The sequence below is a fragment of the Micropterus salmoides genome, unplaced genomic scaffold, assembly GCF_014851395.1.
Source record: "Micropterus salmoides isolate LMB-PRFRI ecotype aquatic unplaced genomic scaffold, ASM1485139v1 Ms_hic_scaffold_3, whole genome shotgun sequence".
NCBI classification, from domain to species: Eukaryota; Metazoa; Chordata; class Actinopteri; order Centrarchiformes; family Centrarchidae; genus Micropterus; species Micropterus salmoides.
The window spans coordinates 13,710,901-13,736,704 of NW_024042261.1; the positions used below are offsets into that span (position 1 = coordinate 13,710,901).

Here is a 25,804-nt window from a genome sequence, read left to right on the forward strand (position 1 = left end):
CATTTTAGTATCCCTCAGCTCGCTTGGAACCTCGATGGAGGTGAGGTGATATGAAAAAATGTACCTGGAAGCAAGTACAGGTGCAACATTTCTACAACGCAAAACCAAACAAAGGCGAGTCGAGCCAAAGCTCAGACTAGCTTGGTTTGAGGGAGATGGGAACTCCCTTTGGGCTGGACTTTGGGCTTTTAACTTTGCAAATCTTTTACATGCACAAAAAAGATAAATAACTCAATAAAGGTGAGGGGAAAAGCCAAAAAGCATAATACCACGACATTTTTTTATTTAGTTAGGCAACTTAATTTTTCCCTATTGTGAGAAATAAGTTTTTAGTCTTTTTAACAGTAACCTGAGAGACAACAACTGTGATAATTTATCAAAGTTTCAGTCTTTCCAGGCAGACGCCAGCACAGATAGGTGACACTTTTTACACAAACGGATAACAAAACAGGGGTGGTATTGACACCTTTTTTAACATTTACTTTTTTACATTTTCAGCATGTGCTTAGGATTGTATGTTAAATACCAGACTTGAAACAATACTTTAACATGGCTGTGAGCTTGAGACGTTTCTAGGACTAAATGCCAGAATTGAATCAGAATTTGCATGAGGTCACATGCGTTTGTTTCTTTGCCACTTGAGAGCAATAAAGGCAGAGAGATGTCGAATGTCAGGAGGAAACGCCATTCAGGTTCTTCTCTTTGTACGCACAAATAAAAGGACTTGATTCACACAGTTGACTATTTTAGTTTTCTATTACAATACCTTCATTAGGCTGCCCAAATAGTGGGAAAGATTGTCACATGTAACAAGCGGTGATGTTAAAGTTCAAGGTGAATACTGCAGGTGACATATTCATAAAATTGAGGATTGACAAATTGTGTCTTGCTATTTTGACAGTTACTGTAGAAATACAAGCGATGTGAAGTTATTTAAAAAAATATAAAAGTATGTTCAGGTCAATGTGAACTCTTAAACACTACCTTACTTCACTTTATAAGTTTTTAGGCTTGTCTGTTATAGCAATTCTGTATACTACAGTGATTGATATACCTGAACACATCTTCTGTCACCTTCATAGCACAGAATTAAACAGGCATAATCAAAAGCACATTTATAATTACATATTTTGCAGCATCCAAAATACTTTGTCAGCCTTAAATATGTGTCCCCTCACATTGATGCTAAAGGGCTTGTATTTCTTCATTCACACATTCTTCAGACTTTTATTTTCACAAGTAAAACTGATTCATGTACAATTAAGATTTAAGGCAAAAGAACAACTCTTTGTCACATGTCGGAACCTGGTTGGATGTAGTATCTTGCAAATTAGTCAACTGATATTTTACTACATCAGTTAATATGCAAGGGCTTAACAAACAGCTGCATAACTAAATGTGAACAGTGCAAAAATGATAAAGTTTGTGGAATAGATCTGCTTCTGTGTACCAGTCCTGAAGGAGAAGCCACTTTAATGAAAACCTCAGAGCCCCAGGGCGTCTTTCTGCACGTTGCAACCCAGCAGAGCATTTCCAGCTTCCACACACTCTGTCACACATGGTGCTGGAAAAAAATAAATAAATACACAAAACAAGTCATCAGCAGAGGAGACTGAATGTGGGCAAACAGCTGATTTTTACTGGCACACACTGTTAAAAACAGCAGACTGGCTCTTATTGTTTTGGTTATTACCATTCTGAGCACGGAGCCATGACACAGCCTTCATAGCCAGAAGCTCCCACTCTTCCTGAGCATCCATCTTGAAACCATGAAGCCAGATCAGAGCCAGAATGGTGGCCCACACTTCCTGGTTCACCTAATTCACCAAGAGAAAAAATATGGAACAGGCACAACAGGAGATCGAAGAACAAAGAAGAGACAGCGTAAAGGGAAAATGCTGCTGGATGGTTTTGAACAATGTTACTTTCTAATGTTACTTTTGAGTTCCTTTCACTGCTATTTAATGGGTGAATTATTCTGATGGTAAGATGTGCCTGCATAGGTGGGTTCTAGTGATGTGCAGGCAGACCTCTGCCTCAGGATCTCAAGGTACGTGCTGGTGTATGTGGGACTAAAAGGTCAGAAAGGGCGAGAGACCATTAAGAGCTTTAAAAATGATCATTTCTAAAACATACTGGGAGCCAGGTATACATTGGTTCTCAGAGGGTGCTTAGGGGCTTGAGTATCACCAGTATTTTTGTTTTCATGCACTGACATATCTTTTGTCTTCCGAATCTTCATTTTCATTTCTTTTGGTTTGTTTAATGTTGTGTTGGTTTGGTTCCATATGTTTTATTACTTCTTCTCTATTGTTTCTATATAAACCATGTCATGAAAACTATCTTATAATTAACCCTTTTATTATTATTATTTTTGACCATAACCCACCGATGCAGGTTTAGGGTTCTCCACCTCCTCGCTGGTCTTTCCCAGTGCAGCAGCCAGAGCTGGATCCAGCACCCAGCTGCCAGACGCCTTCTGGAGGGAGACCAACTGCAGCAAAGGGTCTCTGGGCGGCTGTTTGGGCGAGTAGGCTTCTGAGAAGTAAATTAAAGAAAATGCAAAGATAAAATAATGTTTTTTCCCATTTTTGCCTATTTGATATTGTGTTGATATACTGTAGTTAAACATATTTGAACATGTTTTGCGGTTGTTTTATAGTGCTAAAATAAACTGTAATAAATTGTGTCTGACTGACTAAGAAATTAAATAAGTCACAAAGTCTTGACTTTGCTAATTATGTATAGAATCAATAAAGAACCAGTTTCAATTAAATTAAATTTTATTTATATAGCGCCAAATCACAACAACAGTTATCTCAAAGCGCTTTTCATAAAAGAGCAGGTCTAGACCATACTCTGTGATGTTATTTACAGAAGCCCAACAATTGTGATGTGGGCAAAACAAGAGTCTACAGCCATGTTAGCAGCTCTGTGAGTTTGTGCTTAGGCACAGTGGTGCTTTGAGCTAAATGCAAACATGCTCACAATGATAATGTTAACATGCTGATGTTTAATTTGTAGCATTAGGCTGAGGCAGATGGGCTGATGTCATTTGTTTTACAGGTATTTGGTCATAAATCAAAGTATTAGACAAAACAAACATTTGACCTGAAGAAGGTGCAATTTAAAAGTCCTGTATGCTGACAGAAGAGTCCTCCTGAGTGGCGGCCGCCAGAAACACATCCCAGTCTGTTTGAGCAAAACAGTCCTGCAGGGTGCTCTCAGTTATTAATGATGATAATAAGACTAGTAATAATAATTGTCACAGCAGGTGTTGAGAAGCAACGTGGGGCCAGCAGGCAGCCTGCAACCACAGATCCAGACTCCACAGCTTCTGTTCTTCTGCTGACCCAGAGCAGATGTGACAAGGCCTGCAGCCCATCACGGACTGCAAGACTACAATCAACACCATCAGCACTACAAACAACCTGCCGGATGACCTCAACATATTCTACACCCGCTTCGAGACCTCCAACAGCACAGAGAGGAGGCACACACACATCGATCTACTCAACCCCTCTCCCCCTCCCCCCCACTAACAGTCTCACCTGGCCAGGTACACAGAGCCCTGAGGAAGACCAACCCCCACAAGGCAGCAGGACCTGACAGCATTCCTGGGCAGACACTCAGAGCATGTGCTAATGAGCTGGCTGATGTTCTCTCCTCCATCTTCAACCTCTTCCTCAGCCAGAACACCGTACCTTCCTGCTTTAAAACATCAACCATCATTCCCCTCCCCAAAAAGAACCCACCCACCTGCCTGAATGACCACAGGCCAGTAGCTCTCACTCCAATCATAATGAAGTGCTTTGAGAGAGTGGTGCTGGCCCACATTCAGAGCAGAATACCGGACACCCTGGATGCAGTATGCCTACCGGCCCAACAGGTCGACACCATCGCTGCTGCCCTCCATTACTCCCTCTCCCACCTGGAAAACAAAGACTCCTACATCAGGATGCTTTTTGTTGACTTCAGCTCTGCTTTTAATGCCGTCATCACCCACAAACTGTCTGCACTTGGACTGCACCCCACACTCTGTGACTGGCTCCTCGACTTTCAGACTGGCAGGCCCCAGTCAGTCAGGATCGGCAACAGAACCTCAGCCACCATTACAACAAACATTAGCACCCCACAGCCCCATCCTCTGCACCAGGGATTTTCAATTAGAATTCAAAGAGGTCCAGTTAGAGAAAATTTCCCGAAGCAAAGGTCCAGAACATCATAACGACTAACTTACATTATCATTCAGTGCCATAACATATAGTTGTATCAACATGTGTTTTTAGTCAACAACTGACAATATTTCAACAATATTCAGTTTTCACATCAAACTGGAGGGATAATAAATAACAACTCTAATAATAAATTCTAAATTTAAGTAAACTAAAATAACGTCCTTAATTTCAGAAAAAAAATAAATAAAAAGTGTAGCTTGAAGTGATGAAAAGCAGTCTTAACCAATTTTATAAAAAAAAAACACTCTACACATCTCAACAAATGAACAGTTGTAATGCCTTCTCCTTCATTCCCTCTTATTGAGCTACCACTTTCCTAGTTTCTCTTGTTCAGTGAGAAACGTGAGCTCTAGCTTGTCCTGCTAGCTAGGATTGGAGCTACATGAGATATTCTGGTTCTGAAGAATGTACATGTAAGAATCTGTACATTCTTGATTAAAAGCCATGTGAAATCTCTTTTCTCTTTCGCCTCCTCTCTCCTGTGTGTTTCCGAAACGTCTCTGGTGTATCTCTTCTTCTTCTTCTTAGTTAATGGCGGATTGCAAACAACTTTTAAGTGCATACCGCCACCTACTGTATTGGAGTGTGTAACATCATATCACTCAGCTATCAACCTCAATAAGGTGCTCTCATTCTGTTCACCAACCCAGTGTCTTTAAGAAATTTAAATAATGTCTTCCTGGTGATTCTTATACCCTTTTCTTCTCCTTCTGTTCCCAATACCCCCATCAGATTCCATTCCCGCCCTGCTTCCTGAACCCTATCTTGAAATATCTGTCTTTCCAACTCAAACAATATGCAGTGCAAAATGATATGTTCAACATTTTCTTTAACCCCACAGTTTTCACACTTTTCACTATTCCTTTTCCCCAATAAAAACAAGGTGCCATTCAGTCCTGTGTGATCTACTCTTAGTCTTGTCATTATAATTTCCTCCCGCCTGGTCCTTTCGCTATAATTTTTATTACTGACAGACTTTTGTATTTTATAGTAACTCCTTCCTTTCCTGTCTTCCTCTCACCATTTCTGCCATATTTCAGTACCTTTCTTCTTAATGGCTGTTTTTCCTTCTCCTTTTCCTAGCGGCATTTGAACTGTTATTTCCCTTTTGTAATGCATCTTTTGCAATCTCATTTCCATTTACTCCCTCATGAGCTGGCACCCAGCAAAACTGAACATCTATCCCTCCCCGATGTAATCTTAATAAGCTGTGAAACATTTCTATCAATAGGTCTTCTCTGCCAGATGTCATTGACTGAATGCTTTTAATAACTGCTAAGGAGTCTGTGCATAATATCACCCTATCAGGTCTGACCTCTCCAACCCACTGTAATGCTATAATGACTGCCACTATTTCTGCTGTATATATGGATAGCCTATCTGATAATCGTTTTGAGATATTTATTTTGAATTCTGGTATATGTATTCCAATTCCCACACATTCCTGTTTGATTTTAGATCCATCTGTATAGATTTTTAGATAATTATGGAAATCCATACCCATGCCCCTGAAACTTGAAATATTCCCAACAATCCTCCTTTGCAGGGTTTTCTTTCCCACTTCCTTTCAATCTGACCCAGTATGCTAGCGCTAGTTTCTCTCTTCTTAACTCCAGTGGTGTCTCTCCAGCTTCTATGAGTATTGTGTTAATGGGAGTTCTCTTAATGGCTCCAATGCATATCCATAAGGTTCTGTATTGTAATTTATACATTTTTTCCAATGTTGTTTTTGCTGCTGCATCATATACTATGCAACCATAATCTATTGATGACCTCATGCATGCTCTATATATGTGAATTAGTGACTGTTTATCTGCACCCCAGTCGCATCCCACCACTGCTCTCAGTAAATTAATAACTTGTTTGCATTTAGTTTCCAATTGCTTTATCTGTGTTTTCCGTGTGTACTTACTATCAAACCACAATCCCAAATACTTAAATTCATTTACTTTTTCCATTGGCTGCTGATATAGAAAAAGCTTTTCTACATGACACTTTCGCTTGCACCATCAACAGGATTTGCTTGTTGATATTTTAAATCCCCACTTGAATGACCACATATCTACTTTCCCTATTGCTTTCCTAATGTTCTCTAACACATATGTCTCATTTCTTCCTCTCATCCATATGGCCCCATCATCTGCATATAACGCTGATTTGATGTATCCATCTAAATCTGAAAATATATCATTAATCATAATGTTGAAATAATTGCGCTCCCCTGGGGAATGCCATTATTTACCTTAAACTCTGTAGAAATTTCTGATCCAACCTTTACTCTAATTTTCCTATCTGTTAAAAAGTCTAGTATCCAGTTATAAATCCTTCCTTCAAACCCCATTCTATTTAGTTTAATAAGTAGTCCTTCCCTCCACATAGTATCATATGCCTTCTTAATGTCAAAATACACTATTATCATCAGCTCTTTCATTTTCAGTGCCTTTTCTACCTCATTACTTACTCTAATGAGAGCATCTGTTGTGGAGCGCCCTTTCCGAAATTCATTTTGTATATTACTCAGTAGTCCTCTCTGTTAAATTACATGTGATAACCTACGAACTATTATCCTCTCCATCATTTGCATAAGTGAGATGTCAGAGCTATGGGTCTATAATTACCAGGATTGGTTGGGTCTTTACCAGGTTTGCTAAACGGTAGTATAACTGCACTTTTCCAACTTCTCGGTATTATTCCATCCTTCCATATTTTATTGAACAGTCTTAACATTAGCTTAATTGACTCTACTGGCAGCTGATGGAACATGGCATAACATAACTGGTCTTGTCCTGGGGCTGTATATCCTGTGCCAAGCAGAGCTATATTGAGTTCTGTTATTGTAAAATCCACATCTAAAGTTGTTGTACCATCCTCCCTCTTCAGCTTCACGTCCGTATTTTGTACCAGGTCTTTCTGTTGCTTATGAATATCCATAAAGTGATCACCACTATGCACAGCCGCAAAAGCCCTACCCAACATCTCTGTCTTTTCTTTGTCTGACACCACTGTCTTTCCTCCATCTATCAAAGCTGGGATTTTAATCGCTTTCCTTGGAACAAAACTCTCTCCAATTTTTCTTTTTGGTTAACTTAATTGTCCTACGTGCCACTGCCCTTTTCCTTTGAAAATCCAAAACATTCTCTTGTGATAAATTCTTCTTCAATGTTTTAAAGGCTTTGTTTCGTTCTTTTACAGCTCTGCTACACTCCTCATTCCACCAGGGGACCACTTTCTTCCTGCCCTTTGTTCTTCTTTTTGGAATACTTAAATGTGCTGCATTTATAATGTGTTCTGTAATTTGCTTTGCGCATTCCTCTACATAACCTAAATTTTACCCTGTCTGCTTTCTCAAAGCACCATCTGTTAATTGTACTTCCTTCTTGGAAACATACATTTGTGTTGATAATAGTGAGAACTGGAAAATGGTCACTTCCCATGGTAGAATCATTCATAACAAACCATTCACATGCGTTTACCAAATTATCTGATACCAGTGTAATATCTAAACATGATGTTTTACCCCTATTCACATCCATTCGTGTTCCCTGTCCATTATTAATGCAGACCAGTGATCTTTCTTCCATCATTTCTTCAATTATGTCCCCATTATTATCTGTGTGATTGCTGCCCCATAAGCTGTTGTGTGTATTGAAGTCCCCACACCATATTTCTTTCCTGTATACAGTCCCTGCCATTTCATTAAGTTTATTGATATCTATTTTTGCATGGGTTATAGAAATTAATCAATTTAATATTTCCCTCTTTCCTTGGGCTATAGATTTCAAGTATTATACATTCTAAATCTTCTGAGCTTGGGGAGTCCCTGTAGGCCAACCCATCCTTGATAAAGGTGATGCACCCTCCACCAGTTTGGTTGTTAGGTCTATTGTACCTTATAGAGCTAAACCCTGGTATCACATAATCTAGTCTGTCTCGTAACCAAGTTTCTTGTACACATATTGCATCTGGAACAACATCTAATTCATGAACGTACTTTTTGAATTCTTGACCATTAGCTATAAGACTTATTGCGTTCCACTGTAGTATGTGAAGAACCATTATAAGCGTCCTAACCATCAGTTTGTATATTTCCATTTTCAGTTACAGTCAACAACGCATGTATTTGATCTGCTTTGATATCTTTCATATCAAGAAGTTTTCCTGCTGCTTCTTCAATAGCCTTAATTCTGTCACTTTTCTTTTTCAACTGGGACACAACATTGATTGTGTGACATATGAAACCCACAAAGTTCACTTGTTTCACTATCAAAGTATCATCGTCAACTTTACATTTATGCTCGCAACCATTCTGTGTGTCAGCTGGAATCTGGCTTTGTGTCTGATTAACTGGTGTTATGTTTCTTTGGACAATTCCACTGGAGTTTTTGTTATTTGATCCTGTTTCTCTTACTTTCTTTAGAGCTTCTGCATATGATACTTTTTTGGGCTTCTCTGGCTTCTCTTTGCACTTCACATCCACCAAATGCAGCACTATGCTCTCCTCCACAGTTACAACATTTAATCTTTGCATCCTTTTCACATTGCCCATACTCGTGCTGGCCCCCACATCTAGTACACTTTAGCTTTCCTTTGCACTGCTGAGCTGTGTGCCCCATCCTTTGACATTTATAGCATCTGATTGGGGGAGGGATGTATTCTCTCACGCTGTAATTTATGTATCCCATTTGAACTGACTTAGGGAGGGTTCTCTCAAATTGCACAACCACAGATAGTGTGTCTTTTAATGATCCATCTCGTTTGCTTTTTAGTCTAGTAGCCTCAACTGCTTTGCCTCCCTGAATCTCATTTTTAACATCTTCCATTGACATATTCAAAGGGACTCCTGATATAACTCCTCTAACCTTTGCTGTTGCTCCTGGGATGTGAGCCTTCATCCTTTTCCCTTGAAGTGTGGACATACTAAGAATCTTTTCTTGTTGTTGTTTGCTGCTTGCATGTATCAGTATTCGTTTATTGTTCAAAAATCTTCTCAATCTTCTTCTCAATCGCCTTGGTAAGTTTAATTGGGTGATAGTGTCCGCCATCCTGGTTGAACTCAATTATAACTTTCCAATCGTTTCCTTGCACTTTCTCCGTATTCTCAGGCTTCTGTTTCTCACTCTGGCTAGCTCTCAGTAGTTTCTTGTTATTACTTCCCTCGCCGGTCTCTCTATGTTCTGACCAACTTTTCCCTCTCTAGGTAGAGAGGGAAAAGTCTCTTGAGGTAGAGAGGGTGAGCAGCCTCAAATATCTGGGCGTCCACATCAGCGATGACCTCTGTTGGACACTGAACGCCACAGCAACTTCTACAGGTGGACTGTTGAGAGCATCCTGACCAGCTGCAACACTGTGTGGTATGGCAGCACTACTGCTATGGACAGCAAATGCCTGCAGAGAGTGGTGAAGACAGCTGAAAAGATCACCAGGACTCCACTACCCTCCCTGCAGAGCTTCTACAATCAAAGAGTCCACAGGAGAGCTGCCTCCATTATCAAGGATCCCACCCACCACACAACACGAACTGTTCACACTTCTACCCTCGGGTCGAAGGTGCAGAAGTGTGAAATGTAGGACTACACGACTGAAGAACTCTTTCTTCCCCACTGCCATCAGACTCCTAAACAATGAATCGGCATCAGGACTCCATAATTACATTTATGCATTTAGCTGACGCTTTTATATAAAGCGACTTACAATTGCTATACATGTCAGAGGTGGCACGCCTCTGGAGCAACTAGGGTTAAGTGTCTTGCTCACGGACACAATGGTGGATGGGTCACAGTGGGGGATTGAACCCGGGTCTCTCACACCAAAGGCATGTGTCTTATCCTTTGCACCCCCCCAATCATGCCCATCTTACACTGTACCATGACATGTTAATTGCACTATTTTGCACATCTGCACATCTGCACACTGCTCCATGCACAATTTCCACATGTACATAATTCATCAGTTGCACAACTGTTAATTCGTCTGCCTGCACAACGACAAAGTGAATATATTGTTTGTATTTCTGTATGGATATTGTGTTGGCTTTTGTCCCCTCCCTCGCCCTCTCTTGCTGTCTCTCGCTCTTTTTTTGATTTTTTTGAAAATTGCTCTGCTCTGGTGCGAACCACTGCAGGAGGCAGACTTAACCTTTATAAGTGCTCCCGGCAATCAGCCATTTTGATGATACCAGAATCACTACTAGATTTTCCTCCTGCACACTAAAGGCCAATTTTTTACTTCTGAGTCTATGCCGTAGCCTATGCCATCGTGAGCATTTATACTTGTGTTGGTGTCTCCATCACTCTGATAGTGACTAGTTTGCGGTGGGGTTTCTATGTTCCACTGTGTTGATTTCTGCCAGCCGAGTCAAATAACTTCCTAAAAAATAACATATGTATCCACCGTTTTAGAGCCATGTGCAATGCTACCAAGGCGACCGATTACAGTTCTTGTGGTCTGCGTCGCCGTGACATGTAGTTACATTATTGGGGCGATGCACATCAGGCAACGCAGCAGGCTAAGTCGTAGGGGACACGGCTACACGTAGGCTACGGCGCAGGTTCGACGCTAAAGAATATATTTGCCTTAAAGGGATCAATTAGGGGAATTGGGGGAAACACGTAAGGGCCATGGCCGGTGAGAGAAGGCAGTGCAGGGAGCAAGGATGCCAAAGAAAATCTTGACTCTGCATGTGCGTGGGGATAAACCCTACATCTTTTAGAGGGCACAGCCTGTACAAAATAGAAGAACACCTACTGTACAAATAGTATTTTACATTGAAGTTGCAAATGTGTTGTTTTGTTTACATTGATTTACTGTAGTTTTATAACATAGACATGTGGTCCACTCCCTTTCAGCTTTTTACTTACCATACATGTTGTATTGATGAGCACGGGGCCTGGAACGCCGCCGCCGCGTACAGGCCTGTGGAGCTTTGGGATTTAAAAAAATTACAGGCTCAAGCCATTAAATGATGATAATTATTAAACAAAAAATATTATTTTAACAAGCACCAAACAATTTTCATAATATATATACAAATATATTTTAAATATTCAAGTTTATCAAATAGTCAATATTTCTTTACATACAAACAGACATGTAAAGAGATGTGAACACGCAAACTAGGGGTGTGAATCTTCAGTATCTCACAATTAGATTTAAAATCGATTGTAGATTCAGTATGTACAGGTACTAATTTCTGAATCTACTCCAGTCCACTTTGTGCTAAGACAGGTGGTGTGGCAAATTATGGCATGAAAGCAGCTCAGGGGATGGCGTAAGATGTGAGCCCGAGGATTTGTAGTGTTCCCGAAGTACTTAACTATATAAAGAATGACTATATTTTCTAACAGGTTAGGTTAGCACCCACAGCCTGTCTGCAACTACAGTATGTGATACAGGCTGAGCCTCCCCTTAAAGGAAGGTGGCCTTGTCGGTAACCTGTGTGTGTGTTGTCTGCAGACTAGGGGTGCATCCCAAGACTCTTAACTGCATCCATGTTTCCCTCACTTGAGTCATTTCCAACCATGTGAGGAGAGGAGAAACGATCAAATATGTTTTTAGAGAAATGAGACGAAAATTAAAATCTTGCTAATAAATGAAGAAACTTGTTTTGGTCCTTTTGTTGTTCAGACCTACGATGAAAACAGATCAAAGAGGGAGTGTGGGAGAGTGATACACTTGAGTTTAATCTGTCATCTGTCTTCACTCCGGAATTAAACTGCAGTGATGTGATATATCTGATCAATCCGATCAGCTGCAGCGTCCAATCAATAATGGATATTCAATAAAGGGGAGTATGTTTCAGTAAAATACTTCTGTGTGAAGGGTGGCCTCGACTGGACTGTTTCCACCCGCTGCTGCCGCTGGAACAGTCGCCGTGAACCCGCTATCGAGCGGTACCCTGGCCTCGCCAGGATCCGATCCGAGAAATACCTCCGACAGACACATTCCCACTGAGAACTGCCATTATCATTTTCGCTACCAAGAGCGACCTGAGTAAGAGGCTTAACTAAAGTGGCAGAAATATAGACGTAATTTTATTGGTTATGTGCTGAGCTTTATGTTGATTGTGGATTTATGGGCCGCCGCGTCCGCTGTTAGATATTGCTGTTTAAGTGCTCAAGCACACTGTGTTAGCATCATCCCGGCCACTTAACTGACCGGGGTTTTACAGATTTCAGCCGTCTGTGAAAGTGATCGCTAAATATCCTTTATCAGAGTCAAAGGCCAAGCCTGTGCTAGTGAACGCTCCATGCACTAGTGGGTCTTGTCGATTATCGGTAGTTACGACACTATTACACAGCCTGAATTTCTGCTTGTGATTCTGCTGTGACTCTGCCCAAAGTAAAGCCAGCATCCGCCCATTGAGGATAACTCATTGTGTATGCTGTGTGGCAGGGTGTAGTTACGTTGTAATTCACCGTGATAATTAAACTCACAGACATTATCTTGTATGATCTCACTGTTTTCCCTGCTTTCCTTGAACTAATCACTGTATACACTCACTTGCCACGTGACCGGCACGCCGCCATTTTTGTAGTTTTGCATAGCCTGCAGAGAGCATAATCGTCATTTTGGGCCTGGTGTGGGGCAACCCCCCACACACGTGGGTACACCCTCCACGCCCCTCCCTCTCTCTTCCCCTTTCCGGTCACACACACACACACACACACACACACACACACACACACACACACACACACACACACACACACACACACACACACACACACATCTCAACGCACTCCCCTCTCATTTGTTGTTGTTTGTTACTAATCTTACCTTGACCACGACAGGCAGCTGGCTGAGGAAATGCTGCCATGCTATAGGCCATCATCATTGGGCCTTTGGGATAAAAAAAAAAGTATAGGGTCAATTAATTTCATGATAATTATTAAACAAAAAATATACCATCTGAACTAACTGTTTCTGAGCTTATTATAATGACTCAAAACAAGTAGTTAAAAATAGTGCTTAAATGTTTTTCATATATTCAATATTCACAGACAAACACTGTGAGCAAAGCACAAATGCTAGCTCTTATATCGAATTTAAATGCTGTTATAACAGTCATTAAATTATGAAATGATTTTCTTAATGTTAAGCAGAACATGATCATGCCTCTCTACACTATTATTCATGGTCAGCTATAGTGTCTCTTAAGTAGAGGGTGACTTTTATTTACACTCACTGGGTGTTGGAACGTTTCTGCGCACCAGAGGTCCTTGAATCGCCTCGCCGTCGCCTTTGTTGACAGCAATGAAGGCAGTGAAGGAACTGCTCACTCCTGATTGGACACTGAGCTCCACCACCTTCTCCTTCACTCCTCCATCTTGCTGTCCTCTGCGGCCTCTCTCCTCCACCTCCAGGGAGCGAATCAGAGTCCAGCAGCCAACCTGTGGACCGTTAATCTGTAGACAGGAGAGAGGAGGAAACACAGGTGAATCTTAAACGTAATGAACAAATTTCTGATATGCATACTCAGTTTTAGGAGATTTTCTTTTTGGGGGGGGCAAATGTACGCAATTTCTCTCGCAGTATCCAAGATACTACAAAAAAGACTTTTGAGCGATTCTCTAAACTCACCTGGAAGTAGGGCTGCAAGATTTGGAGAAAAAGTCCTATTGTGATTATTGTGGACAATATTGCGATTCGATTACAAAGGAACAAATGGTACTACGAGTCTACTTGCTTATTTATCAAGGAATGCACGAAATACATTTTGAAATGTGTATTTCTCAACTTGGGGGAGCGCGTTGCTCTACGGAGGAAGTGGCTAGAAGCAGCACATATTAGCACACTGGCACCGGTTCAATGTACATCAGTCTAATGCAGTCTCTATCCATCACCAGGAGGAGGAACTGTACATGAGTGTATTAAATAAAGAGTATAATGTTTAGTTATTAGTATACTGACAGTATAACAATAATCTACTACATTAATTATAATTAAATGTAAATATATATATTTTACCACTATTTAGGGGGAGTTAAGGTAGGTTGTTGTTATAAAAATTACTGGCACACTGCTCAAATATTTTTTCTCATTGCATGTAGGCTTATCAGTTTTTAGGGGCATGAAACAGGAAGTTGTTTTTAACGTCACTGTACTATTCAGTTATAGTCATATCACCATTACTGACAGACCACAGAAAGTAAGCTCCAAATACACTTGAAGTACCGCAATGTGACGTTTAATTACCAGGGGCTCTCTAGGGCCACATAGGGGACACGTGACTATTCAGAGCCACGTCGGCAGGGCCTTTCCAAAGCTGCTTGCAGCTTTATAATTACTGAATTTAACCATAAACTATATTGTAAATTCACTACCCAGTCCATAGCACTTGAAGCTGTTTTACCCAAAGTCCTCTGCAGGTCTGAGACTGAAGTGGAGCTGGTTCTGAGAGGGATGACCTGCCAGGCTGTACTTCACCGTCACACAGCCCTCTCCTGCCTCTGAACTCTGAGAAAGCATTAGTGTTAGAAACCATGTGTGTTAATGTGATAACATACCAGATGGAAAAGAATAATAGGTATTTCACTGTGAGATGGTGCTGCTCCTACCTGTCCGGTGAGCTGGGCATAAATCAGTGACCTCTGACCCTGGAAAAGTGCTGTGATTGGTGGAGAGAGGACAGTGGCAGACACTCCCTTTGGCAAATCCCACGTGACTGAGATGTCCACCACAGCTGGCTGCAGAGCAAATCGCAGCGACTGCATCACCTGGTGGGAACAAAACACAAAGTCATGAACGGGCACTGGGTCTTTACTAACTGGAACCATGATTTCTGTCTGAATACAATTTTTGTTGCATAATTTAATATAGAAGTTTTTATGTTTTTAATGTCTTTCTTACTATGTGTTGCATCCTGTCAGTCCCTGTGATGAACTGAGCGTGACCTCCTCCTTCCTTGGCCAACCCATTGATAAGAGCAGAGCTGGCCCCTTCCCCAATCCCAAAAGAGAAACACCTACAATACAGTAGTTTTGTTTTTAACACACACAGCACAACAACATGGGCCAAACTCTGCTAATTGTTGTGTTTGTTGTGTTCTGTGTTTTTGTGGCCTCACCTGTGGGAACCTGAATTCTTCTTCACCAGATTCATAATGTCTTTGGTGTTCCACACCTCTCCATCAGTGAAGACAAATAGCTAGAGGAGGAGAGTTTGCATATCACTCAAAGCAGGGTGCGAACTATGGGGGAGTCAGGCGGTGTGTGTGCACGTGTGTGTGTGTGTGTGTGTATATATCACCTGTCTAGGATGATTGAGTATGCAGGGCTGACTGTAAATGTGTTCGAGGGGCCTCAGGATCTCTGTTCCTCCCAGATCAGCGCCCATCTCCTCAACTTTCTTCAGAGCCTCTTCCATGGTCTTCTGGCTGTACTCCACACTCTTACTGCCATCACAAACACACACATGCAAGAACAATAACACCAAAGACAGGAATACATTTGTTGGACCGAGTGACATGAGTGACTTACGGGAAGATGTGTTCATAGCTGGACCCGAAGCTGTAGATGTTGAAATAGCAGCCCATTGGTAAGCTTTTCAAAAGGAGCAGCAGAGTATCCTTAAAGGGAAGAGAGAAAAGATAGTGAAGGCCACTGTGTGAGAGGGACACTGAATGATTTTATTACACAATGTACACATGATGGTTACCCTGGCACTGCCAATGCGAGTCTGATCACTACTGCTGTTGTTCATAGGACAATCCATACTTCCAGATCGATCCAATAAGAACACAAACTCTCCACATGAGGCGACTGAAGACATCACAGCCTGGGGGAACTCAGGGTACAGGCTCAGCATCACCACTGGATCACCCATCAGAGTGCCTGAAACACAGACGAGAGACAGAAAAATGACCACAAATAAGGATTTCACTATTTATTCCAACATCCGTAACCAGAGGTGGAAAGAGTACAAAAATATTCTACTTAAGTACGATTACTTTGATGAACTGTTACTTAGTTAGCAACAAGTAAAATTACTGGTATAAAAATAAAAAGTAGCTCATTTAAAATTTACTCAGAGTAAACATTACTTAGTTAACCTACTTTTTTAACCTAAAATAACTTATTTATAGCCTACTGATTTAATATCTTATATGCTTATTATCATTTGATTTAATTAAATGATAATAAGCATATAAGATATTAAATCAGCCATATTGTGCTTTCCATTTTAGTTTGTTTGACAGATAGGCCTACTTTGCCTAAGCAAAACAACTTTAAAGACCTTTCATGTCATAATAAGAAGTTTTTAGAATGTTTTCGTTTCGTAATGAAACTGTGGCAAAACAGGTTAGACTATGACGGGCCTCATTGGACTGGGAAAATGAGAATCACTGGACTGTAGCCTTTATAAAGTCATATCCTTATTTACATTCAAACAGGTGGTAGGCCTACTTTTAATGGGGCATAAGAGTTAATTATAATCTATTACCAGCATGTTGGTAGTGCCAACCAACAATGCACCGATGTCTTTTGGGTTAATTTGAGCAAAGCCTTTTACAAAACTATGAAACAACTATGTAAATCAGGAGCGTCAGACCTCCACTTCCTCTTGCTGCAGACAGTCGGTGATGAAGTCCAACGCTCATGTTTTACACATGACCCATTTTCTACTGCAGCTGGGGACTTTCCGTAGCTAGAGTCATTCCTGTCTTTGAGGTACTTCAAACAAAACATACTTAAGTAAAAGCAAAATTAAAGAGTACACAAGAAAACACTCAATTATAATAACACGAGTAACTGTAATTTGTTACTTTCCACCTCTGCATGTAACTCACCCATTGGAGGATGATGAACTCTTCCATTACAAAGTAACAACTTCACTAAAGTTTACTCACCAGGCTTGGCAGAGGCCTGTCCTGCCTCCACCACAGCAGTGGGCTGGTGGGCATCTTTGTAATAAATCAGCAGCTCAACATCTCTGTCAAACTTGTGTCCTGCAGCCAACTTCACCTGCAGATCACAAAACACATTTATACCTATAAATAAAGTGATACATCTTGTATTGAAGAACACAGCGCACATTAGACATCTCTACCTACCGTGGCCTGCGTTTGCTCTGTGTTGAGGTACTGCAGAGGGTCCAGGGAACAGTTGGACTCTACTTTAGAGACTGGACGAGGAGAGGACACTCGGGCAGAGAAGGACAGACTGTAGGGCACCAGAGAGGCTGGAACAGCAGTCACCTGGACACTGGCACCGTCACTACTTCCGCATGCTGTGAACAAGTTAGAAATGCAACAATCAAAGAGCATTAACTTACAATTAACTAAAACAACTAAAACACTAAGAGTCTATATCCATGATCCACAGAGCAACAGAACTTTCAATCCCTAGAGCAAAGTTCATCCTTTCATCTTCATTTCAGACAAAACCCAATGGATGTTTGTATGAAAACACTGAAAGTCAGTGTGAATATAGACATGTTTGCAAATCTCCCTGCTTTGAGTTGCTCTTGGGCAGTCTAGACATGATCAGTGATCGGACCCAAAGACCATACTTTGGTACACCAGCATCTCTACATATCTACAGATATATTTCACACTAAGCTGAAGGGTTCCACGTGAAGGTGTTGGCTGGTGTTCCTACCCTGAGGTTGGTAGCGAGGGTTGAGCACAGCAGGCAGGCAAAACCGCAGCCCGTCATCAGCCTGCACAGCCAGCTCAGTGACGTACTCCAGCCTGATGGAGGCGCTCTCTCCTGGAGGCAGACTGCCCACACTCAGAGAGAATACATCTGGACTCTGATCACTCTCCTCCAATAGGAAAGCCTGCTGACCTGAGCTCAAAGCGTCATCATACTCCTCCCGAGCCTGAAGTGCAGATGACACATGTGAGGAACATTCACTGTGATTTTAAGGAACACCGTAGTGAGTAAGTCTTTACTGTCCAGCTCACCTCCTGCTTCTCCTTCACCTCAGCTACAATCTGTGTCTGTCCGATCTTAGCGCTGAAATGACAGACAGCAGCATCTCCAGGCAGAGGGAAGACAAAAACAGCCTCCAGTGGTTTGTCCTCCTTGTTCTCATAGTTCAGAGTGGAGACCACTGTAGCCACATGGTCCCTCACCTCCACCTCCACCTCCACACTCTTCAGAGGAACTGACAAAGAAACAGAATAAAATCTTCACAATCTAGAAATGTTTTACAGTACACATCAGTGACGATAAGTGTACTTAAAGGGAAAAAAAGTATTTTCCTTCTTTGCTTATTCATGAAATTGAATTAAATTTTGACTAGAAAAGCTCCTTCGCTTCCTCCCTGTGGCTGGAACACAAATATCTGCAGCAACTTACATCACCTTTTTTCTTGGTTTCAACTCTTTACCTGGTTCCTTCCTGGCAGTGAGCAGACCAGAGCAGATCATTTTTGTACCTAATGTAACACACAACAATGGAGAATAAAATGTTGTAAAGCTATTCTTTTGGCATCTAAATGATGTTTCAGTTTTCCAAACATAGCCAAAGACAATTACAGTAAGTGAATGTGAGCAAAACTGAAACTACCAAAAACTTTATATAAATCCCCCAAATTTAGTCAACAAATCACCCAAATATTACATGGTAATAACCAGTGTTGGGAGTAACGTGTTTCAAAAGTAACGCAATTACAGTAATGTATTGAATTTTGCTGAAATGCAGTAATAACGCATTACTAAAATAAATAAAAAAAGGAATCCGATGGTCGAGACTGTAGGCAGGGTGCAAACTAGGGGGGAGCTCGACTCCTCTTAACAAGACTGTAGGTCCCCTGATGGATCATGAGTAAATAGATATCTACAGGTGCAAACTCGAAAAATTAGAATATCGTGCAGAAGTTCATTTATTTCAGTAATTCAACTTAAAAGGTGAAACTAATATATTATATAGACTCATTACATGCAAAGTGAGATATTTCAAGCCTTTTTTGATATAATTTCGATGATTATTGCGTACAGCTTGTGAAAACCCCAAATTCAAAATGCCTCTCCATTCTTCCTCCAGACTCTGGGACCTTGGTTTCCAAATGAGATGCTAAATTTGCTCTCATCAGAAAAGAGGACTTTGGACCACTGAGAAACAGACCACTTCTTTTTTTCTTTAGCCCAGGTAAGACGCTTCTGACGTTGTTTGTTGTTCAGGAGCGGCTTGACAAGAGGAATACAACATTTGAAGCCCATGTCCAGGACCCGTCTGTGTGTGGTGGCTCTTGATGCAGTAACTCCAGCCTCAGTCCACTCCTTGTGAAGCTCCCCCACACATTTGAATGGCCTTTTCCTGACAATCCTCTACGGTCATCCCTGCTGCTTGTGCACCTTTTTCTTCCACACTTTTCCCCTTCCACTTAACTTTCTATTAATGTGCCTTGATACAGCGCTTTGAGAACATCCAACTTCTTTTGCAATTACCTTTTGAGGCTTTCCCTCCTTGTGGAGGGTGTCAATGATGGTTTCTGCACAACTGTCAGGTCAGCAGTCTTCCCCATGATTGTGAAATCCACTGAACCAGACTGAGAGACCAATTAAAGGCTCAGGAACCCGTTGCAGGCATTTTGAAATATCTCACTTTGCATGTAATGAGCCTATATAATATATTAGTTTCACCTTTTAAGTTTAATTACTGAAATAAATTAACTTTTGCATGATATTCTAATTTTTCGAGTTTCACCTGTATAGGCTGTGTGTTTGTGCTTTAACGAATTACTTTCATGATCAGAGAGGCTACTGTCAGTTCATCCTGACCGATCCTGTCCTAGATTTGTACTGGGGAGTATACTGATTCCTGAGAGTCGGGACAAAACATGTCCCACATAGAAAAGTCTAATTTATAGCAAAAATTAAGAAATTCAGCATGTATGGCATACTTACAAAGTTAAATCTGAAGGAATTGTATATACCCATCTGATTTTCAGAATAAACTTTTTTATCTTTTTGGGGAAAAGTTGTTTAAATATATGGTCTGTGGTTAGATAGTCCATGTTATTGCACTTGTCCTCAGCATGAAGTTACAATATTAACCATCCCAAAAAAAATGAAAAAAGCTCTACAATTGTGAAAACATATATATCAAATAAAAATAAGGGGTATAAATATAAAAAACAATGCATGAAGTGAACATCAAACAATATTTTCCATAAAATCTGCCTATTAAAGTTGCGTCCTCAGCTTCTGTCAACTCCGTCAGATTTTTTCATAAAGCTCTTTAAATCAGGAAATAGCATGGTCAGCTATATCCTTGAGGACCCCTTTTTATCTCCCTGTCTGTGGTGAATGCAGCACTACCACACATGCTCTGGTAAGTTTGACATTTTTTTATATTTTAGACAAACAATGTCAATATTCCTTTGGTCACAGCTGCACAATGTCAATACCATCTTTCGTTTAAGATACTTTTTTTAAACCATAGTGGATTGAATTAAAGCATTTTAGTGAGGTTATTGGGACAGTTAGCAACTGAGGAAAAACTACCTAGCTGCAGTGTAAAATACATGTTTTGGCGGGAAAATACATGCCCTTACGTCAACTCCGTCAGACGTCAACTCCGTCAGGTTCTATGTCTGACAGAGTTGACCTGTAAGCTGATGGAGTTGACAAATCTACCAATAACCTCTTAATGTGTGAATATAATATTATTTGTGAATATAGTGAAGAGTTAAACTGTTATTTCAGGGTTTTATTTAGACATAAATGCACATACATAGCATGCATTACATTATTTAACCATACACATCTGACTTGTAGAGAATGGTGAGGCAGTGGTCTGCTTATTATTGTGTAACGTGTAACTTTGCCAGCACATTAATATATATATATATATATATATATATATATATATATATATATATATATATATATATATATATATATATATATATATTGTGTATATGTATATGTAGAGACAGAGATAGAGAAATTAGAAGCAAATGTAGGGCTGGGGGGCGATATGACCAAAAAAACATTTATCATGATCTGAATTATCAAAATCTGATTCTATAGTCTTATTCATGTACATTTTCCTTTATTTAAATTTGTATTGTAGGGAAGCATGGCCAGACAGAAATTGTCAGTTGAGGAGCAAAGGAGAAGAAATAGAGAGTACCAACAAAAGAGAAGAGAAAAATTAAACAGTGACCAAGAGAGCAAGCATGCTATGCAAGAGAAGGAAAGACAAAGGTGGAAGAAGAGAGTTAAAGACAAAAAAGTAAAACAAATAGACGAGATGGGAGACAGGGCAAAGAGGAATTTGAGAAAGTATTGGAGAGAGGCACAGAAAAGGTCCAGAGAGAAAAGATCCAAGGAAGATGCAGTGCTGAAGGCACACACCCCTCCAGATAGTCCGCAAGATCATGATATTCAAGAATACAGTGCCAGACACAGCAGACAGTCTCTCAGACAGGAAAGGGAGAGAAGTAAAACGAGAAAAAGACATTCAAGAGAAATAAAAAAATTGAAAGAGAAGCTTAAGAAGGTAACAAAGCAACGAAACAAAATGAGAAAGAAAATATATAGAAGAAGAAACGCTACAAATAAAACACCACTTGACCAGTCAAATTAAGAAAACGAGAGATTTACAGCATAGCCCCTGATGTGATGGACTTCATAGAGCGTATGCATGTCCGACGCCTGCTGCTCAAGGCATAAGTGCAGGTTAGACAAAAATTAAATCTTAAAGGGTTAGTTCACCCAAAAATGAAAATTCTGTCAGTATTTACTCACCCTCATGTTGTTCCAAACCTCTATGTGTTTATTTGTTCTGCTGTACACAAAGGAAGATATTTGGAAGAATGTTTTAATCAAACAGATCTCATTCCCCATTGACTACCATAGTATGTATTTTTTCCTACTATGGTAGTCAATGGGGAATGAGATCTGTTTGATTAAAACATTCTTCCAAATATCTTCCTTTGTGTACAGCAGAACAAATAGAGGTTTGGAACAACATGAGGGTGAGTAAATACTGACAGAATTTTCATTTTTGAGTGAACTAACCCTTTAACTAAGCTAACTGAACCTGATTCTAAGCTACAGATTATGTGTTGCAGTATTGTTGTCAAGGAATGTCCATTTAAGACCACACCCAGTATAAAGTAGGCAGTGCAGGGCAATCCCACATCCAACACATCCACCCACACAGACACACACACACGCACACCACTTTAAAGTAAATGGCTACTTACAAAGGATGAAAGGAAGAGGAGAAGAGGTGGATGAGAAAAAGGAGAGCATAAGAAGTTGTATAGGGGAGGTAGATGAAAACAGAAGGGGAGGAGGGCCCCTGGTTTCTGGCTTTTTTTTGATATTTGGAAATGGTGTAATTTATAATAGCTGTAAACGGTGTATGTGCAATATGTTTATTATAGTTGCTTTACAGTAAGTTCAATACTCTAATAACAAGGAGTAGTTTTAGTAGTAGTTTAAAGAGCACATCTGTTCAATAATCACAATGCACATATTTTTTTGTCAACACCGTCAGATCTTCATCAACACCGTCAGATCTTCATCAACAGCGTTGGATGTATGTTTTTGTTAATTTTTTGGGAAAAAATGTTTTCTTCCTTCAGTTTATGTTGTTTTTTTAAATAAAGGACCATCTGATCTAAATCTTCTTATGTTTTGTTTATTTAAGGAATTTGTTTTTACAATTATAAAATCAAAGTTTGAAAATGCAAATATTTAGAAATCTGAGTTTTCAGAATCGTGTGAAATCACAACTTAAGTTTATATATTGTATTTTTTTACATATCAGTGTAACTAAACACTACTACAATATACTTCAGAAGTTTATATTCTTGTTGGATTGGAAGAATTAAAATTGTATACTTTTTAGTGTGTCTGACGGAGTTGACACAAATCCAGCTCTGAAGGGAAACATGTTCATTTGTTAAAAATATGTTTTTATTTAGAACCTGTTCCTTTAAATGGTTAAATAGCTAAGACCTTTCTCTGCAGAAACATACAACTCTAATTGATATACTGTGTATTTTTTTTTTTTTTTATTTTAAAAAGTGTTTTGTCCCAACTCTCAAGAATCAGTACAAAACGCCCAGGTGAACAACGCTTATTGTATTAAGTGAAAGGAGAAGATCAGCCATCACATTTCATATTTCCAGGAACTGAAAGAGGGGAAGACAACACGGTCTTCCGGTAAAGGATTGCTTTCATTCAGTGACTTCAGTGTCTGTGTTTGATACTAACAAAAAGTAGCCTAGTTACACGAAAGAAATGCATAGGCCTACCTTTGAAGAGAAGGATTTATGTATCCGGTGCAGTTTATAGATGTTTCCTCGTGCAGATATGGAGTCAACAGAAACGGTCCAAGCAGATGCGGACAGATATCCTCAATGACTCAACAGAAAGTGCTCCCTCTGTGCTCCCACCCTCGGGCGCTTGATTCATACTAGACATTGGGTGGGTGTTGCTTGTTGCACTGCTTCGGTTTCTAATTTGTAATGGAAATGGAAATCAACTCCAGCAAACAACTCCAACTACAGCAAATTAACTGATCCCAGACTATTGCATTGTGAAGTTTACTAAACTAATTAACAGTTCATTTTAAAAGAAGCGTCAAGTAGTCAACACATCAGGAAGTGTTTATATTTTGTTCACTGGTAGCCTAACTTCCTAATTTCTATCATGTTTCCTGTCCCTGTTCCTGTCATAATTATTCAAAGGTGTCAAAATCAGACTGAAGTCAAGCCAGCCTCCACTTCGAAAACGACAGTCAAGCCAGCCCTCGCGCTGTTTTGCGATGCATGTTTTTTCTAGACATTACGGTAACATCGTGTCGCAGCACATTTCAAAATAAAAGTGAGCTTCTGCTGAACATAATGAACATAATAAATAAATAAATAAATAAATGCTTAAGACACCACAAGTATCTAAAGAAAATATTACATTCTCATTCAGTTTTTGGGATTTCAATGTTGATTTATCTTCACTGGAGCTTCTCAGCAGCTAGCTTCCGTGCACATCTGGTTCCAGTGTTGTTGTTAGCGTCGTTAGCTCTGTCGGACTACCACTTCATATTTATATAAAAACCAGACAAAAATGGACATTACAAAGCGAGGAGGTTGGACTACCTGGCAAGTTCAGAAAACATGTGTCTGTAACTTTATTCCGGCTATCATTGTACTTTACTGTGACCAAGTTAGCATAGCATAGCCCTGATCGATCCAAACTCCATTCAGAAAACAAACATTTTAGAAGTTGTTGTTGTTGCTGCTGTCTTGCTGGCAGACCTGACAAAGCATGAATTCATGTTTAACAAATCTGCATCATGTTGTAGTTATTTCGGCAGCAGCTTAATCCGTTTATTACGATTTAATCACAGCAAAATGTTTACTTTGGGTTCATACAGAGTTGTGTTTATTCACCTTATTGCGTTAAAATCGCCTTCTCGCGTTGTGTGTGAGCACTTGCAGCAAGGAAAGCTTTGCAAGGTGAAATTTCGCGGTTGGGTTTACCCACAGCCCATTATTAAACCTGCATCCCCTTCTGTTCTAACCTGGTTCTGCTGTCAGTTTCTTAGCAGCTCAGGCAACAAACACATCAGAAATGTCATAATACAGATCATCTGGCCAAAAGAATGATTTACCACTGTGCTATATGTACTGTTTGAACACTGTTTTGGGAGGTGAGTGTATGAGATATTGACTGAAACATGGAGAGCACAGCTACTCTCACAATTTTGACATGTCTCACATCTTTCTTCTCCATTTACAAGGTAAATTTAATCATCACGTTACAACAGGGTTGTAAAAAGTTATACACTCCACTGTGTATAATATACAACATTTGTCAAATGCATGCCACATTATGGCAACCATTTCACACCTGAAACAGCAAAAGTTTGTGAACCCTTTAGAATTTTCGGTATTTCTACAGACATATGACCTAAAACATACTCAGATTTTAACACAGAGTAGAAGAGACATAAATAGTATCCTTGTGGGAAATGTATGTGAACTTTTGCTTTTAGGATCACAGAAAAATAGTTGTTGATGCTCATCGAGGCTGAAAAAGGTTGCAAAACCATCTCTAAAGAGTTTGGTCTCCACCAATCCGCAGTCAGATAAACTGTGTACAAATGGAGGAAATGGAAGACCACTGCTAGCCTGCATAGGAAGGTCACGGAGGAACACAGACTTGCTTCTAAGCAACAAAATACCTCTCTAACATTTGCTAATGTTTATAAGTCCAACATCAGGAGCATACTGAACAACAATGGTGTGCTTGACAGGGCTGCAAGGAGAAAGCCACTAAAGGAACATTCATGCCTATCTGCAGTTTGCTCAAGATTATGTTTGGCAAAAGGAAAACATTCCAGCATAATAACCTTATTCCATCTGTGAAACATTGTGATGGTGGTGGTATCGTGATCTGGGCTTGTTGTGTTGCATGTGGGCCAGGAGGGCTAGCCATTGTTGATGGAACAATAAATTCTGAATTTTAATAGCAAATTCTCAATGAAAGTTCAGGACATCTGTCCATCTACTGAATAAGAGAATGTGGGTCATACAGCAAGACAACTACACTAAGCACACAAGTTGCTCTACCAAAAAAGGGTTAAAGAAGAGTAGAG

General features: G+C 40.1%; 1 protein-coding gene across 1 annotated transcript; it reads right to left on the reverse strand.

Annotated features, from left to right (window-relative positions):
• Positions 1-491: 491 nt before the first annotated feature.
• LOC119883094 (von Willebrand factor A domain-containing protein 5A-like) lies at positions 492-23,826 on the reverse strand. The gene is given in 20 exon segments (XM_038693604.1): positions 492-1,564; positions 1,694-1,817; positions 2,390-2,538; positions 11,096-11,158; positions 13,014-13,076; positions 13,423-13,617; positions 13,620-13,642; positions 14,590-14,693; positions 14,795-14,953; positions 15,087-15,201; positions 15,304-15,383; positions 15,486-15,630; positions 15,716-15,804; positions 15,894-16,069; positions 17,086-17,200; positions 17,290-17,465; positions 17,837-18,059; positions 18,145-18,347; positions 18,573-18,620; positions 23,460-23,826. Coding segments are annotated over 19 exon segments (2,322 nt in total). The 5' UTR covers positions 18,613-18,620; positions 23,460-23,826; the 3' UTR covers positions 492-1,484.
• Between the last annotated feature and the right edge of the window lie 1,978 nt (positions 23,827-25,804).